Here is a 13,644-nt window from a genome sequence, read left to right as displayed (position 1 = left end):
GTCAGTCTGCAGGACCGCCGCGGGATCCCCGCTCCTCTGCGCAGCAGCGGCAGCAGCAGCAGCCTGTTGGCTCCGGCCCAGACACTGTGGCGCTGCAGGGGGCGCGACAGCAGGGAGCAACCGGGGAGACATCAAGAACTGAGCATGTGAATAAAAAAGGAGTGAGTTTATAACCTATCATCTCCCCACTTCTTTGACACGGACATGAGAGAAGTGCAGCAGCAGCAGCAGCAGCAGCAGCAGCATGCTCTCCTCCGACCAGGACTCTGCGGAGGACACGACAGCCAGCGCTCCCAGTGATGCTGAGGGAGAAGAGGAGCAGCAGCAACAGCAGGAGGAGCAGGAGCAGGAGCAGGAGCTGCAGGACTCCCCGGCTCAGAGGAGTGATGTCGTGGAGGAGGTAGATACAGACTCCATCACAGATTATTTGATAGTTATCAAAAAATAAAGTTGTTTTTGGGAAACAATCCAGCAACAACCCTGTAATAAGTCACTTAATATGTACATGTCATCATGTTACAGGTGATAATATAGGCATATTCAGCTGTGCTCTCCTTCACTCATACTAGTGTGATTTAACGTGCAGCTTTGACTGGGAGGTGGGACAGGTTGCATTGGTTGCCAAGTGCTATTTATTTATTTATTTATTCATTCTTACCTGTATTTTATGTAATTTTAATGTAATTGTACAGCAGTGTGGGCAATTGTGTTGTTTTTAAACGTGCTCTATTAATAGAGTGACGTGGATTGCTCTTGCAAACTTTTCCAGACCCCAGCTGCACCAGATCTGATTGAATTCTATCCCCAGATAACCTTATTTATAAATGTCCACACGGTTGGTGAAGTGGTTTGCACTCTTGCCTTTGCACCAAGAAGACCTGGGTTCTTTCTGCATGGAGGTTGCATGGGTGTGTGGGTTTTCTCCAGGTTCTTCCTCCCAAAAACATGCAATATGGGGATTAGGTATATTGGACACTCTAAATTGACCGTAGGTGTGAGAGTGGATGGTTGTTTGTCTCTATATGTGGCCCTGTGATGGACTGGGTGAACCCCGCCTATCGGCCAATGTCTGCTGAAATTGGCACAGCACCCCCCAGTGACCCTCCTGTGGAGGATAAAGAGGTAGAAGATGGATGGATGGATTTTTATTTAACCAGGAAAATCCCACTGAGATTAAGTACCTCATTTACTCAACTCAGTTACACATTTACACAGTGAAAACACAAACAGAAAACAAATGAAAAAGAATCCAGATTCGGCCAGATTCAGATCGGCCTCAAGAACTCTCAGTTTGGATTTAATAGCGTTCAGTGAAATTATGTAAACAAGGCCAGAGTTAGGGACAATGATGTCATAGTTTTTTGTGCAGATTTTATTTTAATCAATATTCAAATCGACTGGATTCTCATTATAATGCAACGACCCAAAACACACACAGGAGATACGAGTGGCACATTCACAAATGCTGCAGATTCAAAGGCACAAATAAAAACATAAACAATGCGGAAAATGTGCTGCAAAAGGAAAAATTATCTGCAGAAAAAGCCAAAACACATACATCGACAGAAACAAAATGATGCAAAACCGAAAAAACACACCCAGGATCCCAGGGATAAAGTACCAGCATATTCAATAACAGAATTTCTCCAGGTCTACGACCAGCCGTTGCAACACTCTGGGACAACTTAATTCTTACTTACACGCTCTATATGCTGGGCTACCACCAAAGAACTTCAATGATGTCTTGGGTCTTGTGGTATTAAATGTGCAAGCAGGACCATCAGCATGTGATTTTAATTACTTCATTACATTCATTACATTACAGCGGACTATTTTTGAATATTTTCCTCATCTTCACTACTTCTCAGATTGGATTGTGTTTACAAATCTAATCACTGATTATAAAAAACTGCATGGTTACAGGAGAAGAACTTGTATCCTCTTGTGCAACATGACCAGGTCTTTTAATAAAGTCAGAATTAAGTAGTCCCCGAGTATCATAACAGCTGGTCGTAGAGTGCCCTCACAGATCTGGAACACTTCTGTTATTGAATATGCTGGTGCTTTCTCTCCTGCTCGTGTTTTGGTATTTGTGTGTGTTACGGTGTGTGTTTGCATCATTGTGTGCCTGTTGATGCATGTGTTTTGTGTTTTCTGCAGATCATTGTTTCTTTTGCATTACATTCCTCATGTTGCATTTGCTTTTGTTTCTCCTTCTGCATGTGTTTTGGGTCATTGCCTAAAAGGCCTTCTTTATGTATTTTATTTAACACATTCACACCAATATTCACCCAAGGTAGGCGAGTCTCTACATATAATGTCTGCATTTAGGACGCCGGCATGCTCTCCTGGAAAAGCACATCCTCTCCCAGCACATTGAATCTCTATTTTCTCCTGAGCTAACTGAAGTGGAACCAGCAACGTGACATCATCGCCTCTGTGTCAGTGCAGTAATGGATGGCCAGTTGTCAGCATAAATCCTTTCACCTCATAAAACACCAGAAGAAGTGAACAACAGTGCACGATCTCATCGGGAGAAACGTCACCACCACAGTTATATATATAATAGAACATGCCATGAAGGCTGGTTACTGGTTTAATCTCCTCATGCGTAAAGGATTCAGCTCTGTTTGTGTTTCTGATGGAAATAGCTTTTGGATCGGTGTCTTTGTGGATAATTTGAGTTTCTGTTGTTTGTCTCAAAGCAAACCACCACAGTGCTCGTATAAAGTCAACAATTTAAAATTAAATCAATCACATCTTGGGTCTCTGACACCTGTGTGTGTGTAGCTTCAATTCAGCAGTGTTAGACTCACTCAATCACAAATTAATGAATTAGTATGAGCGTGAAAGTATATGAACCAAAGCATGACTTTTATTAGTGTAATCTAAATACTATCAATTTTTTCAATCAGCTAAGAGATTATCAGTTTGCCTGTGTCTACTCACTCAAATAATATATTGTAGTATCAAATATTAGTTAAATTCCAGCTATTAATCCATGATTTGTAGTCTCCTGTCTGCAGGAATAATAACCTGTGATATTATTTAGACGTCTTTACGGCCAAGTATATTTGCCCCTAAAATAAAAATGCAGTACATTTCCAGGATGGATGTGTGAAAACACCTCAGGTTTTCAGCATTATTTATAGGCAATCCACCATTTGCATTTTCCACTGATGTCACTGCCATTGCTCTAACGTGCCTTTCCCTCCATGTTTCTCTCTCTGCAGCAGTGTCCGGTGCAGCAGTCCCTGGGTGCTTGTGTCTGCCGGGAGTCCCACTGGCGCTGCCTGCTCCTCTCCCTGCTCATGTACAGCTGTATGGGCGCCGTGGCCTGGTGCCAGCTCACTCGGGTCACCAAGATCAGCTTCAACTCGGCCCTCACCTCCTCCTTCACCGCCTCCTTCACCTCGTCGCTGCGCGGTGGATCCGGCATGGGCGTCGCCGGACACTCGATGATCTACCACGACAGCCCCTGCTCCGACGGCTACATCTACATCCCTGTGGCCTTCCTGCTCCTGCTCTACGCTCTGTACATGGTGGAGTGCTGGCACTGCAGAGCCCGGAGCGAGCTGCAGTTCAAGGCCAACGTGGACGGCGTGTACGAGCGCGTGCTGCGCATGCGACAAGCCCAGCCCTGCATCTGGTGGAAGGCCATCAGCTATCATTTTGTCCGGCGGACTCGGCAGGTCACTCGCTACCGCAACGGGGACGCCTACACCACCACGCAGGTCTACCACGAGAGGGTGAACACGCACGTGGCGGAGGGAGAGTTCGACTTCAACCACTGTGGCATGAAAGACGTGTCGCGTGACCTCAGAGGCTTGGAGGGACATCCGGCGACTCGCCTGCGCTTCACCAAGTGCTTCAGCTTCACCGAGGCGGGTCCAGAAAACGACTACCTCAACCAGAGAGCCAGGTTCTTCTCTGAAATCGAGGGTTTGGATGATTACATGGAGGCCAGGGAGGGGATGCAGCTGAAGAACGTGGACTTCAGAGAGAACCTGATCGCCTTTGTGGACCCAGATAGAATGCCTTGGTATAATTCTCAGGTTGCTTTCTGGCTTGCAGCATTCTTCATGCTGTCCTGGCCTCTGAGAGTGCTCATCGAGTACCGCACTGCTTATGTGCACTACCGCATAGAGAAACTATTTGGGTTAGAGTACAGTCAAAGTAGCCCGTCTCCTCTAGATGAAGTGGGGACGAATACCGGCTGTACTATTCCCAGAGTAGACACTTTGGACAGCACTGAAATGGAGTGGCACATACGCTGCAACCGCCAGGTGATCCCCAGCTACTCAGAGGCCGTGCTGATAAACATGAGCACGGCAGACTCAAACTCACATGACACTGAGTGCACCACGTCCTCAAACTGCTTCCTGTTGGACAGCGGCCAGGCCGCTCAGAGTTACGGCACTCTCCAGAGGCAGGGTCAGTGCGAGCAGTGCAGCGAGCTGACCGGTCAAGGAGACGACAACGGCGGCAGGAGGAGGACAATCACGAGCTCCAGCTGCTCCTCTATCTTCTCCTGCCGGGGAGCGCTGTTCCAGTCGCACCTCTCCTCGGACACGTCTCGCCTGTCCCTGTGCCGCATGTACGGCTCGCACCGCACCGTGGCTCTGTGGAGGAGCCGCAGCAGCAACCTGACGGACCCCTGCTGCGTGGAGGAGCAGTGCTGCAGGTCCGAGTCCAGCCAGCTGGCACTCAGCGACAGCCCGCCCACCTACAGGGACGCCCGCTTCTTCCCGGTCCTCATTGTGCATCAGGCCGAGGGCTGCGGCAGCGAGGACGGCAGGGAAGTGAGGCGTTATTATATACGGAGAGACTCGTCCTGTGTGGACACGTCTCTGTGAAGGACCGACAGAGGCATACGAGTGATCATAAGTGGAGAATAATTGTCTATTTTAAAACAATCTCACTGTAAATATGAAGCAAAGAAGCAGCTGCAGGATGTTACCTATGCACCAAGATTCTCAAGTCTTGTAGCAGCAACAGTGTGTCATCTACTGTGTGTGTGTGTGCGTTTGTGTGTCAACGTCATCTCTTTGATACATGACACTGCATGATCTGATTATTCCCATGTCAGAAATCAGGGTGAGAGGAAACTTGATAAAGTCTCATGTGTGTGTTTAGTTTATTTGGGGTTTGACGGATGATTTTTGCATGTGACAGAATCTAAAGTTTTTGTTGGTTTATTGACAAACAGCAAGAGGAAACCAAAGACATGCGTTTTCTCCTTTTTGTTTTCATTTTATGTGGAGTGGAGAACATGAAGTGGATGTTTTAAGTGCAGGAAATAAAGGTGGTTCCAAAGATCATTGCTGTTTAAATCATATCACTGTGACAACATCTAATGGGTTTTTCTGTAAATTAAGGTTAAAGTTATTTTTTCTGTGTCACTGAAGAGGCAAAGCTGAAATGTTTTTACCAGTAAACCATTGTCAAACTCTACTGCTGATATTCTTGTCTATGAACCCCCATCAGTTAAGGTTTTTGTTGTTGTTGTTTTTATTTCTCAAAAGTGAAATTATGTGGTGGACTGTAGAAAACAAGGATATTATCTCCAACACTCACAAAAACAATGAACACCTGACAGGGAAATAAAGTTAGTAGAGCAGAACAGCTTGTAAAAGTAAAGTCAAATAGTTTTGCATTATTATAATAATAATTATTATTATATGGGATTATTATAACTTGTCAGACTTGTCAGCCATGTTTTATCAACTATCTTCAAATCAGTCACTGAATCACTGTCCTTATGTCACCTGTGTGTAACCAGAGTCATCTTTTCATTCTTTCTGCTGACCACTAGATGTCGCCATTGTCAGCGACAACATTTACAGTAATATGTTCTAAGGGGAATTGGTGCTCCATGAACGCTGTTTCTCTAACAAATTAATAATTAAGTATAATTTATAATGACATTTAACTGTTTAAAACTCTCAAGCTTAAATGTGATTTAAATTTTTTCCCAGATTTAATAAGAGCATTAATTGAACATAATACAACGTAAGTGTGTTTTGAGTGAAACCTTTATTGTGGGAGATGGTTAAACTAGTCCCACGTTTAACCATCGATGACAAGTAAGATGTTAAATCAATAAAGAACAACATTAATTCAACATTTAATCAATAGGAGACACATTTAAATATATTTTGGTTAATAAATAATACATAAATAATACAGCTTCTAGTTTGTTTGTTTTTTTAAATCAGAATAAATGTTTTGTGTCTTATTTTGAAGTGCTCCAACACGACGCCCTCTCAGTACGCTGGCGTCACTTCCTGCGCGCGCGAGATCTTGCTTCTGCTACTGACAACAAATGACAATCTGAAAAGTCTCCGGAACACCAGTGGTTTGTTGAAATCTTAACAAAAAGAAAGCATCACCTGCGCTCGACACGGACCGTGTCTCCTGCTGGAGACTGAATGTAGAGTCTTACGAGGTTTACGACGTTTAGGACCAGTTATGGTCTGTTGTTGACATCCATGGTTAGCACGGACGTGTCCCCAGTTCCCGCTAGCGTGGCTGTTTTCTTCGCGAAAGTTGTCCTCGTCTGGTATGCATTCAAACCTTTAGAGTTCGCTCCGACTCGGCGTTCGAAGCCGGTGCCTGGGTCGGCGCGATGAAGCTGCAGTGTGATGTCGAGGTGGTGAATCGAATGCTGCCCACGTACGGGATGAGAAGTCGCGGGAAGGGGGCGAGAGCGGTCCTCAGCATCGGGAGACATGTGGACAAAACAAGCCAACGCAACAACATCTACATGATGATCTGCACGGCCAAAGACAGAGCGGGCTCAAAGTACAAGGTCTGCATTGTTGCTGTAACACGTCATTATTTATGTAGCTGTCGTGGTCCTAAATCAGGCCGATCTTAGGCTGTGCACCTGGGCCATAACATGTTGGTCTAAAAATAGGCCACTGTGGTTTTTATACTTCTGTGTGGACAAAAAACAACATTCATTAGTGATGATCGATATTAAATATCTGTTACCGATATCATAGCCTTGAAATCATGTCTATACTGACATCAGTACGATACAGTCCTTTACATCTATGAAGCAGTTTAACCATCAAGAAAATACCTTGTGATAGTCGTTTGAAAAACATAGTTCTACAACTTCAGTGTTCAATGTTTAAATTGTGAGAAAACACACAGGAAGACCACACACTTGGCCTCTAATCAAACTATTTCAGGGAGGAGATTCCTGGGATTTGGGATCTCACAGAAACGCGCGTGATTTTACGTGACTTCAGAATGTAAACAGACCTGGAAGACAAGTTTTATGCTCAGAAACTGTGGATGAAGTCGCGGTACTAAACAAAAGTTTGGCTTTTAAACTGATATATTACACAACATTACATATAGACACTTGTATTAACTGTTTTAATTTCAATTAAAATACTATGCGTCACTCACTTTTTTGAATGATGAATTATTCATACCACCAAGAAGTCGATTGGAAACCTGAGCGGTGTCGTTTTCAGAGTCAGAGATCTTATCCTGAAGTCTCTGATCTCTGCAGCATCACAATAAACCGGCTCGATGACGTCGAGGTGAACGTGCTTTCGGGTATTCGTGTCTCAACTTGCATCGCAGAGTGAATGACTCAGCGCGCCGTCACCGTTGTTGTGAAATGTGTTTTTCCACTGTTGACGTTTGCCAACTTTCTCTTGCAGCTGAAAGACAACATAGAGAAGTTCTTCACGTGGTTCGTGGAGCAAGGCAAGGCCACTGTCAGGTTAAAGGAACCTGCGGTCGACATTTGTTTAAGCAAGGTAATGACTGACATCCAGCCTGTCGTCACTTCAATCTCTGCACAGTGATGATTTTAATGCCACGTGTGATCAATTACTCGAGTATTGTCAATAATGTTTCTTTGTGTAGTCCAAAGGGTTAGGGTTAGCACATGCAGCACTTGTCCGGTTCATGGTGCGCTCTTGTTTTGGTCAAGACACAAATGTATAAGACGCTAACCATGGAAGCTTTCCAGTAGCCACACATGCACACCTCAGAGGTCAAATAGTACAAGGAAATACAAACGAGGCCCGGTGATATATCACTGCTACTGGAACAGAATGTAAGATAGAAGTATACACGTGTGGAATGCTAGGCTGATGCCGGACTTCATTATGTCGAGTTACTGTGGCGCAGTGGTGACCTTTCACCCAGATTGTACCAAAAACGTGTTCAACTTGTTCCATGTTGATATGGAACAGCCACATTCATTCATCAGTGATAACCTCATTTATAAAGTAGTCAGTAATGGATCATACAGGTGTTGACTGGCATTTAATCCATGTATTTTTCAAGTTATGTCAAGATATTTGTGGTAAATGAATTGAATCTGGTCATCTACAACCATCTGATGTCCTGTCCGTCCTCCCCATTAACATTTATATATTCATTTGCAGGCTGACGCAAACAGCTTGAAAAACTTCCTCTCGGCCGCTCGCCTCGCAGACAGAGGGAGCGACGCGAGCAGCCTCCCCCTCTCCACTCTCACCCCTGTCCGCGCGCGGGACGTGGAGCAGCCCAAGAAGAAAATGACCATCGTCTCCAAAAAGGACTATCCGCTCACGTCCAGCTTCCCCTACTCTCTGGAGCAGCTGCAGGTGTCCTACTGCAAGCTGTCGCGCGTGGACATGCGGATGTTGTCCCTAAAAGGTAAAGTGGATTGATCATCGCACTTTCACACAGAGTTCTCCTCTTTAACCTGTTTTAGCCGTTTCGAGTTAGAGCTGCAATTGACAATTATTTTTGTAATCTTTTAATCTGTCAATTATTTTCTCGATTAATCGTTTGGTCCATAAAATGTCAGAAAAAGTTAAAAAACCATTGATCAGTGTTTGTCAAACCTGGTAATGACGATGTTTTCGAATGTCTTGTTTTGTCCACAAACCAAAGTGATTAAGATTTAATGATTTCTTTGTTATGTGGAGCAAAGAAACTATAATATAACAAAATATTCGCAAAAACAAGCCAAAACAATCAGGAATCTTGTTTTAATCATGAAAAAAGCTTCAAACTGATTAATTGATTATCAAAATAGTTGACAATTAATTTAGAAATCGATTAGTCGTTTCTCGTCTGAGTCTGGATGGAGCTTTTTAGTTGAAGATAATATTGAGTTGCATCTCAAAAACACAGGAAATGGATCGTCTCAAGAGAACTTCTGCTGCTGTTATAAGTGATTCACATCCAGCCTCTTTTACACACACACACACACACGCGTTAGCATGCTTAAATGAAGTCATGGAAATGGGATAAACTGTTCTGGAAAAGTTTTGTAATAATTCACTGAAACCCTGACAGTCGTACCAAAGAATTGGGTCAAACTGGTGTTTGTCAACTCAAATAAACTTTTGAGATTCCAGATTCCAGATTTCGGTTGCTTAGTCGCAACAATCACAGCAGGAGGGCGACCTGCAAACACCTTGGTTTGAAAACACATCTGGCTTCTTCCACATGTTTTTGATGAGTTTCCATGTGCTGTGTGTGAAAGGCTCCTTAGTTTCGCTTTATTTGTCCTCCACAAAATGAGTCTCCTTCAGGTTTATGTGAGTGTATTACTACTAGAGCTGAAACGATTAATCGATGAATCGGTTTGAAGCTTTTTTCATTATTAAAACAAGATTTCCGATTGTTTTAGCTTCTTAAATGTGGATATTGTATCGTTTCTTTGCTCCACATGACAAAGAAATCATTCAAACTGAATCATTTTGGTTTGTGGACAAAACAAGACACTGGAGAACATCGTAATTTTTCGTTTTTTAACAATTTCTGACATTTTATGGACCAAAAGATTAATCATTCGTGATTTGCAGCTCTAATTACTACATAAAACTGGATAATCCCTTGAATTTCATGTATTTCTTTTCTTCTTTTGCAGCACTTCGCAAGCTCGACCTCAGCAACAACCACATCAAGCAACTCCCCGCCACTATCGGCGACCTCGGCTGCCTCTCCGAACTCGTCCTCCACAACAACCACCTGGAAACGTTCAGCGACGCGCTGTGCCTGTCCACCCTGCAGCAGACCCTCCAGCTCCTGGACCTGAGCCAGAACCGACTCAAGTTTTTCCCTCCGCATTTCTGCCAGCTCCGAGAACTCGTCAACCTCAAGCTGGACGACAACGCGCTCGTCTGCTTGCCGTCGCACGCCGGCCGGCTCAAGAAGCTGAGGTTCCTGTCCGCGGCGCACAACCAGCTGACCGTGCTGCCGGGCGACTTCCGCAAGCTGAGCCTGGAGAACCTGGACCTGTTTGGAAACCCCTTTATCCAGGCTAATCCTCTGGACCATGAGATACAGCTGACGTTTCCCCTTTCACTCCAAGAGATGGCGTCCAGAGCTGTCGCCAACCTCAGGTTAGAATTAAAGTCTTTCACTTAATCATACACTACTGTTCAAAAGTTTGGGTTCACCTAGACAATTTTTGTGTGTTTTCCATTAAAAGTCACACTTTTATTCAACAAAAGAGTTGAATAGAAAATATAGTCAAGACATTGACAAGATTAGAAATACTGATTTTCAAGGGATTAGCAAACACAATGTACCATTAGAACACTGGAGAGAAATGGGCCTCTATACACCTATGTACATAATAAAAAACAGACGTTTGCAGCTAGAATAGTCGTTTACCACATTAACAATGTATAGAGTGTATTTCTGATTCATTTAATGTTATATTCATTGAATTCAGTGTTTTTCCTTCAAACATAAGGACATTTCTAAGTGACCCAAGACTTTTGAACAGTCATGTATTTCTTTTGATCTTGCAGACTAATGACTCTTGATTCACTTTCCCAGGATACCGTATGGACCTCACCTCATTTCGGCCCTCTTGTGTCGGGACCTCGACCGAGCCAAGACCTGCGACTGCGGCCGCGCCTGCGTCAACTTCTTCATCAAGACGGCGGTGAGCATGAACCTGCACCAAGTCTCGCACACGGTCGTCCTGGTGGACGACATGGGAGGCACGGAGGCGCCGGTGCAGCGCTTCTTCTGCTCGCTCTCGTGCTACTCGGAATATTTGGACAACTCCCTGCAGAGGGGAATCAGATGAACCCGGAGAGCAAACTGTCGGGGAAAAGCTGGACGTCGCGAGATATTGTGGGGAAGGTGCTCAGCAGGACAGTGTTCTTCTGGTATTGACTTTAAATATCAACGTTGACTTCGAGCAGCTCGTTTTATACACGCCTTCAACTTATGATGCACTTCCAAACACGTGGTGGGCAACGACGCTTATGACGCTTTTCCACGACACAGGCGCGGCTCGGCTCTACGCGGTTTGTTTTTACACACAAACTAGGCACTTAGTGACTTGTAAAGCAGTTGTTTTTGAGTCGTTTCATTAAAAAAAGATTAGTTCAATACAGCGGCAGGGGTTAAGGTTTCAGCAGTGCTGTCGCTAAATGTTGCAGATTAACCGCACACTTTCAGGATTTTTAAGTCTTTTTAACTGATCTACAGTTCGGCATTGTTCGGTTTCATTCTTGTTTCATTCGGACGCGGTGCTCACTCTGACCGCAAAGTAAAGTATCGGCTCAGCTCGCTTGGAACCTCACCAGAAAAAAGTACCAGGTACTATCGCTAATGGAAAAGCTAAATAGCCGTGCCGAGGAGAGTCGAGTCGCGCTGGGACCGTGGAGTGGAAAAAAAAGCGGTCATTAACACACAGGTGACCACACTTCAACTGGGCAGGGGGAATAAAAACATTAAGACTCTGTTCAACCGAGTTAAGTTTTTATTGTGCTTATGACCGACGTATTTGAAAAATGTCAATAAAATATAAAAGCATTCATTGTCTTTGCCTGTAGACATTTATTTGTATGTGTCGTTACGCACCCACCAAAGTCTGGTGTTGTTTTTGGTCGTGTTTGTTTGTTGACGCTGAGAAAATTGAGCAGCCTTGTTGGTTTCTGTTCTCTTTATAGCGTTTTTTTTGTAATTTAATTACGCTTTAATAACGTCTAAGTCGAACTGAGAGTTGTGTAACACAAAGCAGTTCTCAGTCCAGCATGTAAATCAACTTGTTTTGAAAGACGAACCCAGCAGAAGTGGAATGATCCCTGATCACCTTCTCGTTTCCGTCTCCATCTTTTTCCCTCAACAAAGCAGCCTCTGGTTCTTTGGTGTGAGACACCTGCTCCGTCTGCAGGTCGTCTTCATCCGTCTCCTCGCCCTCGTCCTGCTTCCCTGGCCCTGAAACGCTTTCATCTGCCTCCTCTGCTTTGACCTTAAATCAAAGAAAGAATGAAATGTGGAATAATGATGTTAGGTTGACCTGACATTTCTACATTTAACCTGGTTATTGGCTCTTTTCTTACATTTTCTTTTGTGTTTTCAGTTTCCCCGGTGACATGTGGAGTCTTCATTTCCATTGCGTTCAGGTTTACTGCGACCTCCTCTTGTCCCGGTTCATCCTCCTTCACATTGTCCTCCTCCAATTCATCATCATAAATCGTACCCAAATTGGGATCGACGACGCCTCCTCTTTCCTCCACACTTTCTCTGTTCTGTTTCTTCCATGTTGCCTCCTCCACATTAATCACTACTCCTTCACTCTCTTCTCCCGCCCTCCTCTGCTTGTTACATTTTTCCTCTTGACCTTTTACACCTTTGCCCAAATCTTCACCTTCCAGCTCATCTCTTTCCTCCTCACGCTCTACATTTTGCTCTTCACCTTCCAGGACCTTTTTCATCTGCTCTTCTCGTTCCTCCTCACCCTCTACATTTTGCTCTTCACCTTCCAGGACCTTTGTCCTCGGCTCTTCTTTTTCCTCACGCTCTACATTTTGCTCTTCACCTTCCAGGACCTTTCTCATGTGCTCTTCTAGTTCCTCCTCAGGCTCTAAATGTTGCTTTTCAACTTCCAGGACCTTTATCTGCTCTTCTCGTTCCTCCTCACCCTCTACATTTTGCTCTTCACCTTCCAGGACCTTTGTCATCTGCTCTTCTAGTTCCTCCTCACCCTCTAAATTTAGCTTTTCACCTTCCAGGACATTTCTCATTTGCTCTTCTCTTTCCTCACCCTCTAAATTTTGCTTTTCACCTTCCAGGACCTTTGTCATCTTCTCTACTCTTTCCTCATGCTCTACATTTTGCTTTTCACCTTCCAGGACCTTTGTTATCTGCTCTTCTCGTTCCTCATCACCCTCTACATATTGCTCTTCACCTTCCATGACCTTTATCTGCTCTTCTTGTTGCCCCTCACCCTCTAAATTTTGCTTTCCATCTTCCAGGACCTTTCTCATCTGCTCTTCTAGTTCCTCCTCAGGCTCTAAATGTTGCTTTTCAACTTCCAGGACCTTTGTTATCTGCTCTTCTAGTTCCTCATCACCCTCTACATATTGCTCTTCACCTTCCATGACCTTTATCTGCTCTTCTTGTTGCCCCTCACCCTCTAAATTTTGCTTTCCATCTTCCAGGACCTTTCTCATCTGCTCTTCTTGTTCCTCCTCACCCTCTAAATTTTGCTTTTCACCTTCCAGGACATTTCTCATTTGCTCTTCTCTTTCCTCACCCTCTAAATTTTGCTTTTCACCTTCCAGGACCTTTGTCATCTTCTCTACTCGTTCCTCATGCTCTAAGTTTTGCTTTTCACCTTTTAGGACCTTTGTTATCTGCTCTTCTCGTTCC

General features: G+C 44.3%; 2 protein-coding genes across 2 annotated transcripts; both read left to right on the top strand.

The window, feature by feature from the left end:
* Positions 1-244: 244 nt before the first annotated feature.
* Positions 245-4,856, top strand: LOC310944424 (transmembrane protein 151B; the record flags this gene model as incomplete). Its single annotated transcript, XM_083910206.1, has 2 exons — positions 245-400; positions 3,234-4,856. 2 exons carry the CDS (start codon positions 245-247, stop codon positions 4,854-4,856), a joined length of 1,779 nt encoding a protein of 592 aa, XP_083766332.1.
* Positions 4,857-6,410: 1,554 nt separating this feature from the next.
* Positions 6,411-11,068, top strand: lrr1 (leucine rich repeat protein 1; the record flags this gene model as incomplete). Its single annotated transcript, XM_083910796.1, has 5 exons — positions 6,411-6,811; positions 7,683-7,781; positions 8,418-8,670; positions 9,896-10,370; positions 10,813-11,068. The coding sequence occupies exons 1-5, from the start codon at positions 6,629-6,631 to the stop codon at positions 11,066-11,068; spliced, it is 1,266 nt and encodes a 421-aa protein (XP_083766922.1). The 5' UTR covers positions 6,411-6,628.
* Positions 11,069-13,644: the final 2,576 nt, after the last annotated feature.

This window comes from Microchirus variegatus, assembly GCF_963457635.1.
Source record: "Microchirus variegatus genome assembly, chromosome: 2".
In the NCBI taxonomy this organism is placed as follows: domain Eukaryota; kingdom Metazoa; phylum Chordata; class Actinopteri; order Pleuronectiformes; family Soleidae; genus Microchirus; species Microchirus variegatus.
The sequence above is the reverse complement of the archived record's forward strand: the minus strand, read 5'-3'. Positions and strand labels throughout refer to the sequence as shown.